Source organism: Betta splendens, chromosome 21 (assembly GCF_900634795.4).
Source record: "Betta splendens chromosome 21, fBetSpl5.4, whole genome shotgun sequence".
Lineage (NCBI taxonomy): Eukaryota > Metazoa > Chordata > Actinopteri > Anabantiformes > Osphronemidae > Betta > Betta splendens.
The window spans coordinates 6,192,534-6,210,621 of NC_040899.1; the positions used below are offsets into that span (position 1 = coordinate 6,192,534).

General features: G+C 44.9%; 1 protein-coding gene across 10 annotated transcripts in view; it reads right to left on the bottom strand.

Moving 5' to 3' along the window:
• Positions 1-10,716: 10,716 nt before the first annotated feature.
• Positions 10,717-18,088, bottom strand: part of sox1a (SRY-box transcription factor 1a) — a 57,694-nt gene continuing 50,322 nt past the window's right edge. For 7 of the 10 annotated variants that reach the window (XR_008693412.1, XR_003784178.3, XR_008693415.1 and 4 more), the window contains 2 exons: positions 15,292-15,340; positions 10,717-11,559 (listed from right to left, as the gene is read on the bottom strand). Coding sequence is in view for 3 of the 10 variants with exons in the window: in XM_029136858.3 (XP_028992691.1) it covers positions 15,308-15,340 (33 nt within the window). In the remaining 7 variants the exon portion in view is untranslated. The other 3 variants (XR_003784177.3, XM_041068906.2, XM_055505083.1) reach the window with 2 other exon arrangements.

The following is an 18,088-nucleotide window of genomic DNA, read 5'->3' on the forward strand; positions in this document are numbered from 1 at the left end:
CCTACTTTTAGTCAAAAAGAACAGTAAAATATCTTAGATTCATCATTTATGCAAATAAGACTTTTAATGTTTATGTGGCACAATATGGACATGTTCTATATATATTACTATTATTCTACTGAACCTGTCCCGTTTTTGAGCCTGTTGGTAACCATAACTTATAGAACCTTATCAAACCCAAGTGCATGTGTCATTAAAAGAGGATCTAAAATTAAATCTGTCTCCATCCAGAGGGGCCGTGAGGCCGCAGGGCAGCAGGACGTGATGTCTGCCCCAGACGTTTCATTTGTGGACTTATAACTTTCAATTAGCAGAGACACTATTAATAATGCATAGGGATACATCACTCTCAGCTATGACCTATTAATGTTTGATGCTGCTGTTTGGTCCCTAAAGAACCCAGGGGCACTTAGTGTGTGATGAAGAATCTGCCTCAGTGGACAGATTACAACAGGCTCTTTGTTTATGACCATTATGTTTTATAACATTCTGTTATGGAGGTAAAACTGCTTCTTGATCAATACTGGCCTAGAGAAAAAACAGGCCTAGAGTAGTGCAAAATGAGCAAATATGAAATTATTTGTATACTGTGCTCTGTTATACAGTAAGAGTAAAGGGGAGGAAGACTCTATGACGCTATGAATCAATATTGTATAACTGGCTGATGTTCATGTTCAGACTCAACATCTTCCTGAGCTGATAATATTGAATCATGAACCCTGAACAGGTCTCCCTCCTGGAAATGATCCTTCTATCTCCTTATTGTTCGTCAGATGTACAAATAATTTGATCATATCCAATCAGAAAAATCTAATTAGGCTTTATTCTTCCTCCAGATTATTGTTTCCACCGATGTTATTGTGATTATCCCATAGTCGACTGGCTTCTTAATACTTTTGCATCCGAGTGGAGGAAGTGGGTCAGTGTTCGTTCCCTCTGTCTTCTGTGTGGGCGAGGGAGGCTACATATGGGGCAGTGGGTTACAGTTCTATGAATACCTTCACGTTACTTCTCCAGACTCCATGCTGAATCTAAGCAGGAACCTTAATCTGCTGTTCAGGTTTTTTTAATTGCTCTTTTTTTTAGATGTTTTACTATTGTAAGTCGATAGCGGCAGCATTATCAGCAGAATAATGGATTATTGCATTACATTGATGGATGTTTGGTCAGATAGACTGCAGGACAAGTGTTACTTTTTAAACATCATCCAGATACTATGCATCTTTATTCACTGCTTGTGCCAGAGTTGTTTCCATTTATAATAAATCAAGCCGAAAGAAAGTACATGAATAAGTTCAAACTGCTTTATCCAGACAGCATTGTACCATCACATTAGGTCTGACAGATATCAGACATTATACATTCAGACACTATTATTTTAGTAGATAACAGAGAAGAAACGTTAGTGAAGAGGATCGAACAGGAAATTCAGGTATTTGCTGCCATCTAGTGATTATTATGCAAAATCACGCCACCAAACACATCGCATTCAACAAAGCTCTCACCCAATCCACCCCACGGTTGTGTTGGTGTAGCCTCAGATAATTTAGCAGCTAATTAACTGCTTTGATTAGTCTTAATTGAAGATATGTCAAAGCACCAGTTTACCCGGTATCATTTGAAAACAAATCAACAGGATGTGACAATTAGGACCATCATCCTTTACTTTTGACTGACTTGTGTTACTTTTGGAGCGTTTTGAGTGCGGATGAATGCTTCATTGATTTAGTTGATGAATGAGTGAAGGTGAACCAGCACAGAGGGTTTAGATATGACCTCTTGGTTTATACTGGGGGGTTAGTAAACATGGCTAATGAAGCTTGCGAGACACAAATTGTGTGTGTAAGCCTTGCACAAGCTGCAGGACACCGGCCTCTCTGAGCAAAAATAATAGGTGTGTTTGTGTCTCTGGCGGTGCTGATGTGCGTCACATGCCTTCCCTCTCCATGCCCAGTTCGGTGCCAGGAGAGGGGCTTAAACCTGCGTCTGGAGATGGGAGCTGCGGAGATCCCAGGGAGCGGATGCTTGGCACCGTGAAATAGGATTTGGGGAGGACCAAAGCAATGAAGCGAGAGGGAGAAGAGCAACTGCCAAGTCCTCTCTGCAGATTTGGTGCCCCCCTCCTCACCCCTTAAACATATTCAGTTTGTGCACACACACACATGTGCAGATATGAAGGAGAGGAGGGGGGGGGGCAAATGGAAAGAGAGAGAAAAGAAAAGCAGAGAGGGGAGAATAATAAGAAGTACAGTGTTTGGAGCAATAACATAGTTGGAGAGACAGTGACCTGAACATGTGTTCCTCACCGTAACCAACTCATACAACTCACTAATCCTGCCAGGGCTTTAGCAGGTGCCTCCTGTCTGAGGATGTGCCTGCATGCCTATATAGGTGATGACATGTGTGCTCATATCTGCGCTTGGCTTACTGCATTCACAGCGTGTACATCATCTATAAGTGACAGTCATGGCTTGACGCGGAACAGAGACAAACGGGAGGGACGAGTGGGGAAATAAAGGGGCGGCGCTACTCACACGCTTGTCAAAGGAGGTGATTGATTTTCCACCCCCTGTTATCAAGAGCGGCAGCCCCTAAAAACCCCCCTTCACACACACACACACACGCACACACACACACACACACACACACACACACACACACACACACACACACACACACACACACACACACACACACACACACACTCAGCAGCTCAGTATCAAGCGTGATCTGCGTCTCTTTCCCTCTGCATCTGTAATCAGCATGGTCGTCTCTGTGTGCATGCAGAGAATGTAGGTAGAAATGATGGCTGTGTCTAAGTGGGAGCTTCTGGTCATGTGTACTTCATCCCCCACAGCCCCTTGTTTGTGTCAAGCTGAACTCGGACCTGAAAAAAATGATTTTCCGCCTTAAACGCTGAACCAAAACACAGGGAAGAATTTGGTGGTAAAAGTTTGAAGGCAAACAGCAGAACCCCTGCATCGCTGCCTTCCTCCTTCTACTTTCACCTCTCTTTCCTCTCCTCTCCAACCCCCTCTTGAATGATTTCTGGTCTTTTTTTTCAATTTTCTACAAAGGACTTGTGCAATTTTGCCATTACTCATATTATTGCTGGTGGCTGCAAACCGAGTCTTGGCGCCATTCCTCAGGGGTAATTGGAAACTGCAGGTGTGAGAGGGCACATTAGCATACACAAGCTTTGCACAGCATACTGCTTTAGCCCTAATGGCAGCAGGAAAAATACATCTATCACTCTAATGCCGAAGAGACGGATGTGTACTGCAGTTACACCACTGAGACCAGTCTTAAAATGGGGTGTCCTGTGGTGTTAGTGAGCCTGTGCACTCTTTTCCCCAAAGTGTGTCTGTGTATGTTTGTATATGCACCTGAGGCAAAGAAACAGGGGAGGAGAAAGTGGTGCTGAGCCTCTGATGTTTGTTAATATAAAGAAAATGCTAAATATATGTGTATATGTGTTTAATAAATATAGTTAATATGTTTACGTGAACTGCTTGGCTTCATTTAATTAAAAGAATAATAATCTAAAAATCCACCAAATTTCAAGAAGTTAATTCCAATCTTAAGGAGACACTCTTTTTAATCAGTGTCCTTGGAAACAATGGAAATATGAAAAAGAAGACAGAGCATCTTACAATAAAAGTATAAAAAATGAATTAATTTGATAAAGTTTAATAAAGTAGTTACTTGATTTGGACTAGAAACAAAATGAACTTCACAGTACAAATCAGTGTGACCTTCAGTGACAGGACCAAGATTTTAGAAACATTAGAGACTAATGGAGAGAGAAACAGGAAACGGAAAGAGTCCTGAAGCGAAACCATGAGGTCTGCTTTTCAGAAGCGTTATCAGATCTGATCTGCGTCTACAACGACACCTTCCACCTTCCACAGCGGAGATATGAATTTAACAGGGATGTATGCTGATAAAGGTCAACAACACGGAGCTTATCTAAAAGTAGATAATAATCCAGTGGGTCAAAGAGCTTCTTGCCTGTGGCGAAAAGTGTTTGAGTGGGAACCAGTAAAAAGGATCAGAGCAGACTGGTTAGGACTAAAACAAGCCCAAAATGTGATGAACACAGAGCAGCAGAACACATTAGTAGCCTGTCGTTGCCATTCATGGAGGGACATTTTCATACAGGTCAAAGCGGGTCCAACAACCTGCAAACCATCACTGATAGAAAAAAATATTCATGTCCAGCCACAAAAAAATAGATTATTAGTTTCACTATCACGTTTGTCTGGAACATGTCAGTCTACCGCAAAAATTAATTTTCTACTGTGGGCGTGTTGGAATAAAAGGACGGCAGAAATATCAAACTAAAAAAAGGAATCACAGGATACTTTGTGTATTCAAATGTTGAGAATGTCGCGCCGTAGCAAACTTTGGCACAGAAAAGACACATTTATAGCAGAGGAACCAATTTCCTCCCAGGATGTGAAATAATGACCCATTTAGACCCCCCGCGGCGTCTGCATAGGGTGTGTGGCCCTTCAACCAGCTAACCACGTTAGCAAGTTGAAGCCTGTATATGTTATTACCATATCCACACTCGCACGCCGGCTCTTCCTTTGTCCTGTCTGCAGTCTGCAGTTTTTCTTGTCTATAGCAGTGTTGAAACAGCTTGTTAAACAGTGACATCCATTGACTTGCAGACCCCCCGCTGGGCGCATCGCCCTGCAGTTAGAGGCTCGGTGGAAGCGAACCAGCCATCGCTTCCCGTCTTCAGAACAACTGTAGCAACAGAACGGTGATAGACATGAACTGCTTTTACAGCATTTGTACGCTTGATGCATGCACAGAGGACTAAATATACAGAGGCTGTTAAAAGAAGATGACAATAACCAGAGAAAGGAGAAAAGGATCTTAAACACAACATGCTGGTATGAAGACAGCCCTGACTTTTCCACTCAGCGCCTGCAGGAAAACAACACACACTCAAGCTACAAGTAGGAGTTTGCTTCAAAATGCTATCAGCGAGCTTCTTTTAATTGTTTCAAAAAGCGTGGAAGCGTGGAAAATGTAGGTCTCATATACATACGCAGCCTCACGCGCCGTACAGTCTGAAATCTCCTCATATTTCAGGTCAGGCGCTGCAGCTAAATCGCAAAGCCGTCACTTTAGACAGTGACTAGTGTTTTGCGTGTTTAATATGTTCGCAGTTGAATTTCATTTCCATACATTAGGATAAATTTACTGCATTTCTTATAGTAAAAACAACTTTAACACAGCCGGGCGTTTCTCTGCAGTGCTGCGGATTAAAAGTGTTCGGCCAGAAGCACTAGACACCGAACGGCACCATCCAAAAAAATACATCACCAATAAACAGGTAGATTCAAAAATGTAATCTCACCATAAAAGATGAAAATATGAGCTTTTACCCTTTTTGACAAACAGCCTGGAGTTAATTTGGGATTAATGGTAGTTCACAACTTGTAAAACATAATGAATAAGAGCAACAAGTAACACCACTGTAGCAGGTGGTTGCATCAATTAGGCCAATGATGTTATAGTTTCTAAAAAGCACCAGGCTCATAAAAGGCCTTTAGACCATAGTTCACATAAGATTTATTCAGCATCATGGTTCCGTCCTTCTACTTTAATGTGTAACACATTGAAGCTGTTGTTGATAGGCGAGACGTTCGCCAGGCCGCGGCGCCTGCGTCCTCGCTGCCGCGCGCTCTCAAGCCGCCGCGCTGGTGCAGCAGATGTTGTTGTTGTAAATGAAAGACAGCAGGCAAGTGTCTGCGTCAGGGCTCCGTGTGCCTTCAGTTCCAGAGCAGGTGTTTCTCACCGAGGCGGAAAACGACAAAGTGCCGCTCCGTGTCTGAAGTTGCCGCAGTGAAATAGTGGCGCAGCGAATGTGACAGATGAAGTTTGCGCGGTCTAGTGTTGGTTTCTGTCAGCCGCGTCCACGGCGAGTGTTAAATGTCTGCGCGCACATGTGTTTTCCTTGCAGGAGGGCAGGATACTGTGCTGACTGACTGTGAAGGATTATTATGGGATTAGAGGTGTCTCGGTTACCACAGTGAGATGATAATCACAGTGGCCGTCCTCTGATCTCCGCGGGGATAGGAGCGTCAATCAAGCCGCGGACTCTCAGGGACGACAAGCGAGCGCTGCTGCGAGCGCGGACGTGTGTGTGTGTGCGTGAGTGTGTGTGTGTGTGTTTCCTCCGCACCGGGCGTCACATGTTGCGTCGGTGGGTGTTTTGTGTGAATCAGCTGTGAGGCAGAGGGTAAAAAAAAAAGAAAGAAGCGTTTGGTTTTCTTTCCCGACACACAAGCAGGTGAGTGAATTTATGTTTTATGGAAATAAAATATGGCCCTCACCTCCCTCCCTGCCTCCAGATGGTCCCTGCGGAGAGGGGGTGATTATCTGGCCCATCTCAGCCAGGGAACCTGAGAGTGTTGATGTTGGGTGGGCAGTGCGGTGCCACGCCAAGTCTCCTGTCCCCAGGAGCCTGAACACGATCCCCTTTACCTGCCCCCTTTCTCTGGTCCTCTCCCTCCCTTCTCCACTACACCATCGGCTAGACTTACTGCAACCCCCCCTCGTGTCTCCACCCTGGGATAGATTTTCTTCCACCTGACAAGGCTTGGCCTGGATTACTGGAATACCTGGACAGGTAAGTCTACTCAGGGAGGTGTCAAGTGCGTGTTTGTATCTGAAGCAGAGAAGGAGCGAGGGAACGAAAGAGAGGAGTAAAGAGGAGCGTGGCGGGTGATGCTTAGCAACCTGCCAGGAGCACAACAGGCACAACATGGTTGTCGGGTACTTGGCAGCGCCCTCTGTTCCAAAGTCCTCCTCAGTAATCACATGAATAAATAAGCAGGGGTCACTAGCTCCGTTAATAAAGTCTTCCTCGTTTTGATTTTCAATCTTCCCTCGCTCCGTCATTCTCGTGCTGCCTGCTAATTAGGCCAGGTCTTCGGTTTCTCTGTCATGCGTGATATGACTTTATCGGGGCCGCCTGTCAGACTGCGCCGCGGCACAAGCTCCGCCGTGAGAGGAGCACAGGGTTCGGCTGGAAGAAAGATCCCACCGAAAGCCAGCATTTGTGTTTTTGCAGTACACGGTTTAGCAAATGAGTTGGCGCCAGTTTTATTTTTTGTGTTGCTTTTCTATCTTAAAGCTTTATGTGACAGGCCTTCTATAAATAAATTTTACTCAAATGTCTCCATATCTGCACAGTTGATGTAAATGCAGCATTGAAGCTGCTCTAATCTTCATATTTCTTTATCGGATGTGTGTAACAGTACTAATAATCTGTTTTGCTACGTTGTGCCCATTTGTTCCTGCGGGTTCATGTTGTGCAACATTTTTGTTTATTCATTTCACATTGTGGATGAATTCCAGTCCTGCAGTGCTCGCAAAAGAGGGCAGTGTAACCACATATGCAACTCTGCTCGGGGCCTTTCCCCGTTTGTGCCACAAATAACCCCTCCGCTCCACGCGTACATCACATCTACTGCACTTGGCTCAACTCGGAGGTTTTGCAAATTAAACTTTTCCAACAGCAACTTGTTATTGTTTCAAACTGATAATCTATTTGTCAGTAGCAAAGCGACCGAGAGAAAGGAAAAAAAATGAACTGTGACTAATGTAATTTCAATGGACATTTCAGCAGTCAGAATGAAAAAGCCAGTGGTCAAGCTGTGAGAAAAAAGCTGCACCTGGTAATTGCTGCAACACCCACTGACCCCTGTGCAACGTGCATCAGCAAAGCCCTTGACTACATGTAAGAAAATTGCTTCATATTTAGTGCATTATTGTTTCAGTGATCACAGAGAGGTTGCCTTGCCTGGCCCTGGGTGGCATCATTAACACAGTCTGGAGTAACACGTTTAAATCAGATGGCATTGTCACAGGTGTAACTACTGCTGTTCATGCATGTGATTAATGTCCCCTTTTTTGATTAATTTCCTACATTGGCTGAAAAGCCCTCGCATTTGTGATTAATGAACCTGCAGCCTAATATAATACAAGAGTGACTTGGCTCGCGTTGTGTGCGGGCGTGCGTGGGTGTGTGTGTGCGTGCGCGTCTGTGACTGGCACCTGTGAGGAGCATCCTTCAAACCCCGGCTCGGTCGCAGCCAAAGGTCACGCCAGCGGAAATCAGCCGTTGCACTCAAGAAGCTCAGTTTGTGTCACTGTGAAATCACAGCAGGGGGCAACAGCCAGCGCGGCTCGGGGGACCGGCCCCGGCCGCGCCCGGCCGCGCACGTAAAATTAGCGGCAGGCTGATACACAAGTCCAAACCCACTGACGCAGCCCTGGTCTCATGGGTCTAAGCTTCTCTGTGCCTGGGGGCTGGGAAGACCGTGATCAAGATAGCGCAAACCAGAGCCGCTCCCTCTTCCTCGGTTCACAGGACTGAAAGGGAAAAGTGAATGGCTTGGTTATACTCACTGTTGACCTTCTGATGTCTAAGTCAATATTCTGTCTTTTTTTTGTTGCCTCTCAGGCTTCTTCCCTCTACACCCCACCTTCCCCTGGTCCCTGGTGGTGACAGAGACGGAGGACACAGGGGTCTGTAATTAGACGGTTGACCCCGGGGTTGGGTTGTGTGACCCTGGCAGCCGCGAAGCGCAGATCCAGCCTGATCAGATGAGTAGTTCTGAGGGATCAGTGGTTGAAAGGCAGCCGCCTCCGCGCCTCAGCCAACGCTGCCACGGCAGCCAGCTCGGCCTCGACGGGCACAGTTACCGCGGCCCAAACGCGGCCACAAACACCTGTCTGCGTGGAGGACAAACATGCAAACGCGCGCTTTCAGATGCTGACGCAGCCGCGAAGCACACTACCTGTCACTGCTCACGGAACGGAGGCGGGAGAGGGGGGCTGAGGGGAAACCTGACCTCGGTAGGGGAAGGACAGGGGAGGGAGGGAGGGAGGGGATGGGAGGCGCAGTGCTGGCCCTTGGTCAAGTGCCTTGTATTCCACAAACAGAGCGCATCCAGTTACACTCTACCTGAGAAGGTGAGCCTGAGGAGAGGACTCAATGAAAAGCATGTGGACCTCCCTCCATTTGCTTCGCCTTATTTGCCTAATGGAGATTTCACTCTCAAAATGCATTGTAATTCCTACTCCGAGCATGAATCCAGAGGTTTAGCGAAACTCAAGGTCAACCCATGTGTAATTGTGGGGTTTTTTTTTTTCCCGCTGCAAAACCATTAAAAGCACCTACGCGCAGGTCAATAATTGGTAAATGCGGCTCAGCTGTCTTTGCTGCCGTCTCTGCTTGCTAATTAAAAGTAGCAGGACGGGAGAATGGGAACGAGAGTCTTCAAGGACACGCTGGGAGACGTTCACCTGAGAAGGCACAGTCACCGACGCTCCGGGCACATCAGCATGACCCGATCGCCGGCGCTGTTTGAAGTCAGGGCAGAGGGAGAGGGAGACAAAAGTGTCTGGATCTGAAACTGCTGCCCTTGGGGGAATAAAGGGATGGGAAGAAAGAGAGAGGAGGGAGAGTGTGAAAGGTGTGGGAGAGGGAGCAGTTTCTAGTGGAGGTAGAGAGTGTGTGTGTGTGTGTGTGTGTGTGTGTGTGTGTGTGTGTGTGTGTGTGTGTGTGTGTGTGTGTGTGTGTGTGTGTGTGTGTGTGTGTGTGTGGAAGTTGAGGCCTCCACTCTGGATCTCACATTGTTCAGTCTCGCTTCACCTCACTCGTTCATTTCTACCTTTCTACCTCTCTCAAGTCTTGGTGTTTACACGGGCTGTTACTGCCATTTCCCCGTTGTCTAACCCTCTGCTGCTTTTCCTCCTTCTTCCCCCTCTTCCTTTGTCTTTTTCCTGCTGGTTGGAAATCTGCAAGGCTTGCTCATCGGCGCCAGCCTCTGTTAATCCCCTCCCAAAGCACCTTAGCAACGCTAGGAATTTAGAGATGCTAAAAAAAAAAAAAACCCACGACACAACGACAACAACTGTTCTTAACACTGGGCTCATATTGGCAAGAGTGGCCACATCTTGAGATGTGTGTGTTTTCCATAAGTAGTTCAGAACAATCTGGAGGGATGTGATAACCAAGGATCTCTCCAGAGTGTGTGTGTGTGTGTGTGTGTACATATATATTTGAATGTGTGTGCACATTGTGGGAGTGTATGTGTGTGTGATATAGTCCCTATAACACCAGCAACCTGGTAATCACTACATGTAGTCACCTGAGACGCTCATTATCTAGTCTCTGTACATGTTGTGTCTTTGTCTGCGCACACACACACACACACACACACACACACACACACACACACACACACACACACACACACACACACACACACACACACACACCTGGACAAGTCAGAGTGAGAGACGCTACGTGAGGCAACACAATATATTATCACAGAAAGTGGTGGAACAGTTTATGTTATTATGGGCTGTACTTTGATGTGAGCCAAATGCCTCCATGAGAAAAAAAAATCAATAAAGCAAGGTTACATCACTCATGGCAATTATGCTGTCAGTTATTTTTTTCATTTCTTAGCTTTGTGGTTTTCACACATCAACACAGATCCCTCACCTCCCCCCAAAATCAATTACTTAGGGCTAATGGTAAAATAATTGAGGGCACATTTAGGCCTTGAAATTAATACATAGTCTAAATGTTAAAACTTTTCTGTAACTTCTAACTTTGATGCGTTCATTTACCTTTAAATTGAATGTGAAAAATGACAATGTTTTATTATTAGGAAGCAGTTTGATTTAAGAGTTTGTTTATTAGTTGTTGGGGTTTTTTCAGCGAAAGCTATTGTACTGTACATGAAACAACAACAGCAAAGACAAATAAATGATCAAACTGCAAAATATAAGAGCTGAGGGGAAATATTCTGATTAGGACCTGAATGTATACCCAGATTAATGCTTAATGGTTTCTGCTTGATAGAACGTGGTCCTGAATGGCCTGTTTCAGTGTTTCCTGAGGGATGAGCTAGAGTCCCAGAGGGAAGCAGAAGGAGCTGCACGTTTTCTGTTGGGCTGGTCAAACAGCACATTAAATACATTCCAGGCTGTAGAAAGATTCATTACAGGCATTTTGACGGATTTTACAAATCTGAAAATGCAGTGAATTCTTGGAAAACATGCCAACTGAGGGACTAAGAGTATTAAGACGGTGAAGCCGGCTCCAGTGGAACGGGACGGGGACTGAGCTGCTGTGGGTTTGTGGCTGTTTTGTTTTTGGTGTGTTTATTTCTGCTGAGCTGGGTGAAATATAGGTCTGTGTTCCATTTTGTGAGGTCCAACCTAACAAAATAAGAGCGCTCCCTGAAAGCAGACACTAACATTGAGCGTTAGGGGAAGAGGCTCGTGTAATTAAGGGGTTTAGCGCAGGTAGCATCACAGGAGGACGAGCAAGTGAAAGGAATTTAGGGCTCTGACTGTTGCTGACATTTTCCAAAAGGTCTTTTCACCAACAGCACCCGTCTCTAAGTGCCCGTCGTAATGACGGCCTGCCAGCAGCAGAGACGCGGTGCTATCTGTTAATCGCAGTCCTCCCGCGGCGATCCATGTCCACTGGAGATAGCCACGACGGACGCTTCACTGCGAGAGACGGGGAAAGAGGGGAATTGATGTGTTAGGAATATCAAATGTCAGGAGTCAATAAATAAAGACATACACAGAACCATGTCATTTCATATTTAGGGTTCTTACAAAACAGATAGATGTGTCTATGACGGATAGAAAGAGACATTAGCCCACAACCTACTGTGGTGACTGTAATACTTCATAGCCACTAGAATATCAATTAAATTCCAAATGAATCAAATCCATCCCGCGGTCTAAACAGCCAGATAGCTGACAACAATCTAATGGCTGTGGAAACAAATTGAGTAGGGTTATAATCATTAAGAACTATTTATCTGTGACTCCTGGGCAACCTGCTGTGACACACGCATCCTTCACTTGCTCCAATCTGGCCCCATCTAAACGACCCAGTATTTCATCACTTGACCCGGCACAGTTCAAAGGTCAGCCAGTTCAAACAGCTATCAGCGCGCTGCAGGTAGCAGCAGGCACCATAAAACTACTGCTTCTTATCTGAACTCTTTGACCCCTCATTAACCCCATCTCTGCCGCTTCCCAATGCTCACTGTCACGGAGGAGCAGGAATCCTCTACAGCATCCGGTGGGTTCTTGTGCGCGCGTGTGTGAGAGTTTGTAGGTGGGTGTAGAAACAAGAGTGATGCAGATGTACTGACCATAGCGCTAATGATGACAATGCGTTTATTCATTAGAGCAGAATGATGAGATCAACCTGGTGGAGCCCATGGAGGGAGAGTCAGGGGACCACAGTCAGATCTGACAGTCACAGTAGATGCAGTACATTATGTTATTCTAACGGTTTGGCCTCTGTATCACAACTAAATTAGCCTGAATTACTGAATTGGATTGAACCATACAGATGTATAATAAAGTGGCTGGTTAGTGTACTTCAGATGTGCTGGAATGACTGGATATGACTAATGCTCTAACTAATTAACTACATATCACCATTTTCAAATTCTACTTCGACCCAGGCTTTATTATCTCTATTAAGTGGGGAACAAGATGACACTCAGGACTTCATCTGCATTTCATTCCAAGCCGCTCCTTCACCAGCGCCACTGTGGGTTTGTTTATCTCCATGACTCTGAAGAAGCTTCCACTGAAAGAAAGCCAGCGGTGAATACGAGGTCAGGGAGTCCTGCTTCAAGTACACAAACAGGAGGATGCACTGGAGACACCAGACTTGTCACATGACCCTTCCTTGACACGTTTTGTCTCACATATCTGTGAATCGTGTCTCTTTTAGTATGATACAGTGTTGGACTTTAAGGCATTAACAGACATTCATTGAGTGTGATTTCAAAAAGAAGGCAACATCTTTTTATTTGGTAATGTTTGGTAGTGTGGTTAGTCTATTTAAAATATATTGGAGAATATATTTATTTATCTCAGCAGTTTACTGTCATGGATGTTTAGGTGGATGTGACTTGGACTTGGTATAAACTCTCTATCTGCTTGTGAGTGATTTCCTCTTTTAATTATTTGCGTTGATGGTCTCAGTATTTACTATGATCAGGCCCAGCTTTCAGACTCCTGCCCAGCTGCTGGTAAGATGGACTACGCAGGAGGTAGGGACGAAGAATTGGTCTCTTTCACACAGAACAGTGACACGTTAAAGAGCGAGTCTCCTGGAGGAGGTGGTGTCGTCGTGTCCAGGGCGGCTGGAGTTTTTGTTTTTGCAGATAATAAAGGTGCTATTCTGCTACAGAGTTAAAATACCTAAATAAAGCCATGAAGCATGTGATGAAATCTCTACGAAGCTGTGGTTGATTTTATTCATTCTTTCATTTCCTTCCCCAGTTCTGCCCTAACTACCAGTACGATGTGTGCAGAGGTCCGACGGGATATTCTGTAGCAGCTCGGTGTCATTTACACAAGATTGTATCAAGGTATACACTGTGGGTCATTGTGCACGCTGACACTTCTCAAACACGAGGCTGCCGCTTTATCAAATGATGTATGATAAATGATACGATGAGCGATAAACGATCTGTCCTGTCATGCTCAGTTAGCTGCCTGATTTTCAACAGATGAAGTTTTTCGATTGCTTTTCTGTAGTTTCTGCTACGTGAGTTCACATCTAGACATTGTGTTAATTCACAACAATTTGTTTAATGACAGTTAGCAGGTTGGGTTTGACTCATAGAGCACACAGCTTTGACACTGAAACCCCTAAAGAGCATCTGACTGGTGGGAATGCTGCTGTTGACAGTGGTTTCTTTACCCCACCTCCTCCCAGGAGGTTTTATTTGCCCAAACGTAAAACACCAATATGAAATTATTGAGAGGCTGAGCTGAAATGACTCTTATAAAGTTAAAAAATATGTAAACAAACTGCTGCCTGAGGGGAACTTTAGCTGCTAAACGCTACACGTTCACCGGCTGACGAGCTGCTAGGTTCGTCTGACCAGGCGTTTACGAGGACTTTACTGCAAACAGCTGGTCAGAAATGAAACCCTGAGACTGATGTTTGTGAGCATGGAACCAAAACATAGAGTCTAAAGGGGGAAATAACCTCCACGGAGCTGTGGGGAACTAGTTCAATAAGCTGCACTCTAAATAAGCTAATTAGTGCAGCTGTCACTGCTGCTAAGCATAAAAGATATTCGGTGTAAATCTGATATACCGCTGAGTTTGAAGTGTTAATAACAAACATCTGCTTTCATTTTATATGAGCAACAATTAGCAAATTAAATTCATTCACTGTCAAAGCTGATACTTATATAAGTACAGTATCTGTGTCTGAGGGCAGCAGAGTGTTTGATACGCTGAGTGAAATGATGAAGCTGTAAAATTCAGACGTTCACACAAAAGTGCATTTGTTAAATGTAATCAACTGATTTACCACATTAAGCTGATTTTACACCGAAATTGAAGCATTTCTTCCCAAATGTGTGGCTGGGGTTATTTGTCAGTCTAAACCTTGGCGATAATTAGGTTGGACTTTTCTGTTTAGGCAGAGCTAAATACACAAGAGACGTTTAGAGAGTTAATAACACAAGGGGCTGTAGGTGTGTGCTTAATTTCAAAGAACCAGTCTCAAATGAATTGAATTTTAAAATTTTCAGATAACCTTAATCCTGGTGGCAGCGCTGATTAGGAGACTTGTGTCCTTCCATTCAGTGACGGACAGTGAGCCACTCAGTATGCCACATCACAACCCCCCAAACTTCCATCTTCTCCAAACTTATTCTTTCCTTTCTCTTCCTTCCTCTAAAAAAAATTCCCCGGTTCCTGTGGAGTGGCTGGTTCTGTGTGGTCCCAGCACTGTCCCGTTTTTATCAGTCCTCTGACGGGCTACCCGGGTCCCCCTCGCACCTGCGCTGCTCCCAGGTCCCCACAGGAATGCGCTGGGGCTTGTAATCGCCTTTGTGGAGGCCATTGAGTTGTACGGCTGACTGAAACTTCCCAACCTCACAGCGCGCTGGCCGCTGAATGGGGCTCAGCGTGGGGCGGCTCTCCAAACCACGGCCGCTGCCAAATTCCTACAGTGGCGCTCCACAATCACTCCCACACAGGCCCCGGTATACCGCCGGGCGGGGGCGACGGGGAGGGGGGCAGCGGGTCGGCATATGGAGGTGGGGAGTGCGTGTGTGACTACGTCTGACTCAGGACCAGACATCTTTTACACGTCTCCACCGCGTGTCTGCTTCGATTGGCTGCTGAAGCGAAGCAGTGATTTGGGTCAGCAATAAAGAATTCAATAAATAGATTTTAATATCTCACCTCCGGGCATAAAGTTTCAGTGCAGATGCCATTCCAACAGCGGAGAAGTCTGAAAAACGGGGGAAAATTAGAAAATAAAGGAGTGTTTGGTGAAAGCTGGAAAAAAGTTAGGAAATAAAGCAATTTCTCATAACTTTCGGTGCATTTGTGCTGCGTTTCGGCGCATTAGGTCTGTGTGCCGGCGTACAGCGTGGTAGCAGTGGGTAGATAGAGCAGCACTGCAGGATTAAGAGGCAGCAAGATTGTTAAACATGTCAACGTGTAATTGCACGATAAGGCCCTTCCGAGGAATTCATTGGCCCAGTTGCTTTCTCTATTCCGCGCTAATCTCGCCCGGCACATTCGCTCTGTGCAATCTGTCTCCATAATCTTCTGTGACAGAGCGGGCGACGCGAGCAGGCTGCTTGGTAATTTTTTTTAGGAAGGTGGGGGGGGGGGGGGGGGGGTGGAGAAAATATGCAGAGGCGTGATAAAGTGACGCTAATTATCCCCATTTAGGACAGGGAGTGCAAGGGATCGGGGCTTTACGAGCAACCGGGTGTGCGCCGGAGCTGATGGCCTCCTAGCACGGAATATAGCGGTGGCTACAAGATAAGAGCGGCGCACGGTGGAGAGATTTATTGGCCGGTCAGCTGGGCGCGCACGCGCACGCGCGCGCACACTTAGAGCCGCAGCCGCGGCTGCCACGGAGCGCGTACGCGTCGCACCCCGCACTTAGCGCTCCTTCACCTCAAGGTGTAATTTATTCGGGTTAAATTTGCCAGAACGCTCCGCTTTTAGCGGGCGATGCGCCGTGACGCGCTCCGCCTCTCCGCGCTTTCAGCGCTAATCCGCATCTCTTCACATCAACAGATAAGATGGAAACAGATGCAAAGCACATAAGGAGGCCATACGATGCGCGCTAGTGCGGAGAGATGTCTCCATAGATGCTGTTTATTTGGGGGTTTTGGAATTTAAACTAATTGTTCTTCTTCTTCTGGATTCTTTCAGCAGATTAATGCGCAGCCTCGCGTTACACGCTTTGCTGCGAGGCCTAAGAGGTTTAATTGACATAGCATGCAAGTCTTCATCAGTGTAAAATAGGGTCTTTAACTATGTATTTGAGATTAATTGAATTTTAAAAAATGCCTAAGTAGCACACATTTCCATCATTTGCATGTGTATGGTTATTACACACGAGGCCTACAGGCAATAAAAATGTGCACGTCAAAAGCAGCTGTGGCCTGTCATAAAAAATGAAGTCGTTTCCAGACTCGTTTCCACCAATTTAAGAGGATTAATAATCTCAGTTACAATGGGTCCGTTTTTCTTTAAACACAAACGAGGAGTTCTTGTCGAAGGTACCAAAGCTCGGTCGTCTATCAAACAAGCATCTTTAAAATTCTGATGAGTCATCAACAAACGCGGCCACTGGTTGAAGTCCAGTCTGTGGAGCGGTTCGGTTAAAATCGCTGATACCTTTCGTCCTCGGATTTTTTCAAGCTCTGTTTTGTGCAGCGAATACAAGTTTCACTTCTTGACAAAACGGCATCGAGGTTTTTCCATGTCTTAAGGCGTGACGTATCAGACAGAAGGCTCTTGCATGCAGTTCTGCCAGTTCTGATCCAGAATCCTCAGCCCACAGCTTCTCACATGATGGGAGCATGCAGTCAAGACAGAAACCCTGGGAAATCACAGTTAACTGTCTCGATTGATCATTTTTAAACAAAACCACTGTAAATAAACAGCAAAAAAGAACGCAGCTAAATAACTTGAAAAGTGTGAGGTTATGCGCGTGAGATGTTTGCTCAATTGATAATTATCATTTAAAATCCATAAAAAATAGATTAAATGGCAGTTGACGAAGATTTACTGACCCGACTTTACCTTTTCATTTGTTTTTATCACTGACAAATAATTTTACATGTTACTGTTTTCATCAGCCCTTTGAGTTGTGGAACGTGTCCAGACAGTAAAATTACACCAAATATTTGTTCTCGGTGCATAAAAAGGTGTCAACCTGCTCTAATTAATTGTCGTATGAATTAATAGTCGTGTTCTTATTTTTATCTATTTATGTATACGTAAAAGCATTAAAGCGTCCACAGCCTTTTTACTGGCTGTTGCGTTTTTGCTGAAAAGCATTTTTTCTTGCATTTAAAAAAAAATCTGTATTTCGTTTTCAGAACAAAAGTGTAATTATTGATCACGTATTGCTCGAATACTGTAACAAGGAAAAGTCATGTCAGTTTTACTTTCTAAATGTCATGACAAATGTCACATCTCAAAACAAAAATCATAAATATTAATGGCATTTTTAAGCAATTTCCATTCTAAATGAGGGCATTTTTGTTCATAACACTAACAGGTGGTTCGTCATACGAGGCCACCTAATAATCCATATTCACCAAATATTTAGGCAAATGCTCTAAAACAAACGTGTCAGGAATTATACTTGTATAAACAGGCAACGTAGGACATCATTTTGGCCCACATTAAATATTTCATATGGCTATATTTCGGTCTGAATGCCACGGAAACAGACATATAAAAGAACTTTTTACAATTTAAATGTGCATTTTCAATTTACCTTATAAAGGTTTTAGCTCATGGAACAACATCCAACTAAAAAACTGTTTCCCTCTGTGTCTGTAAACTGTAGCTTTCACGCTACAGTTGAGTTAATTAAAAGCTCCAGACTTTGTCCAGATGTAAATAGTGACGAGAGGGCGATGTTCGTCTTGTCCCCTATTATAAAAAAACACTCCCGCACTTGTAAAAATAATCAATCTAAGACCGTTCGCTTAAGAATCAAAGC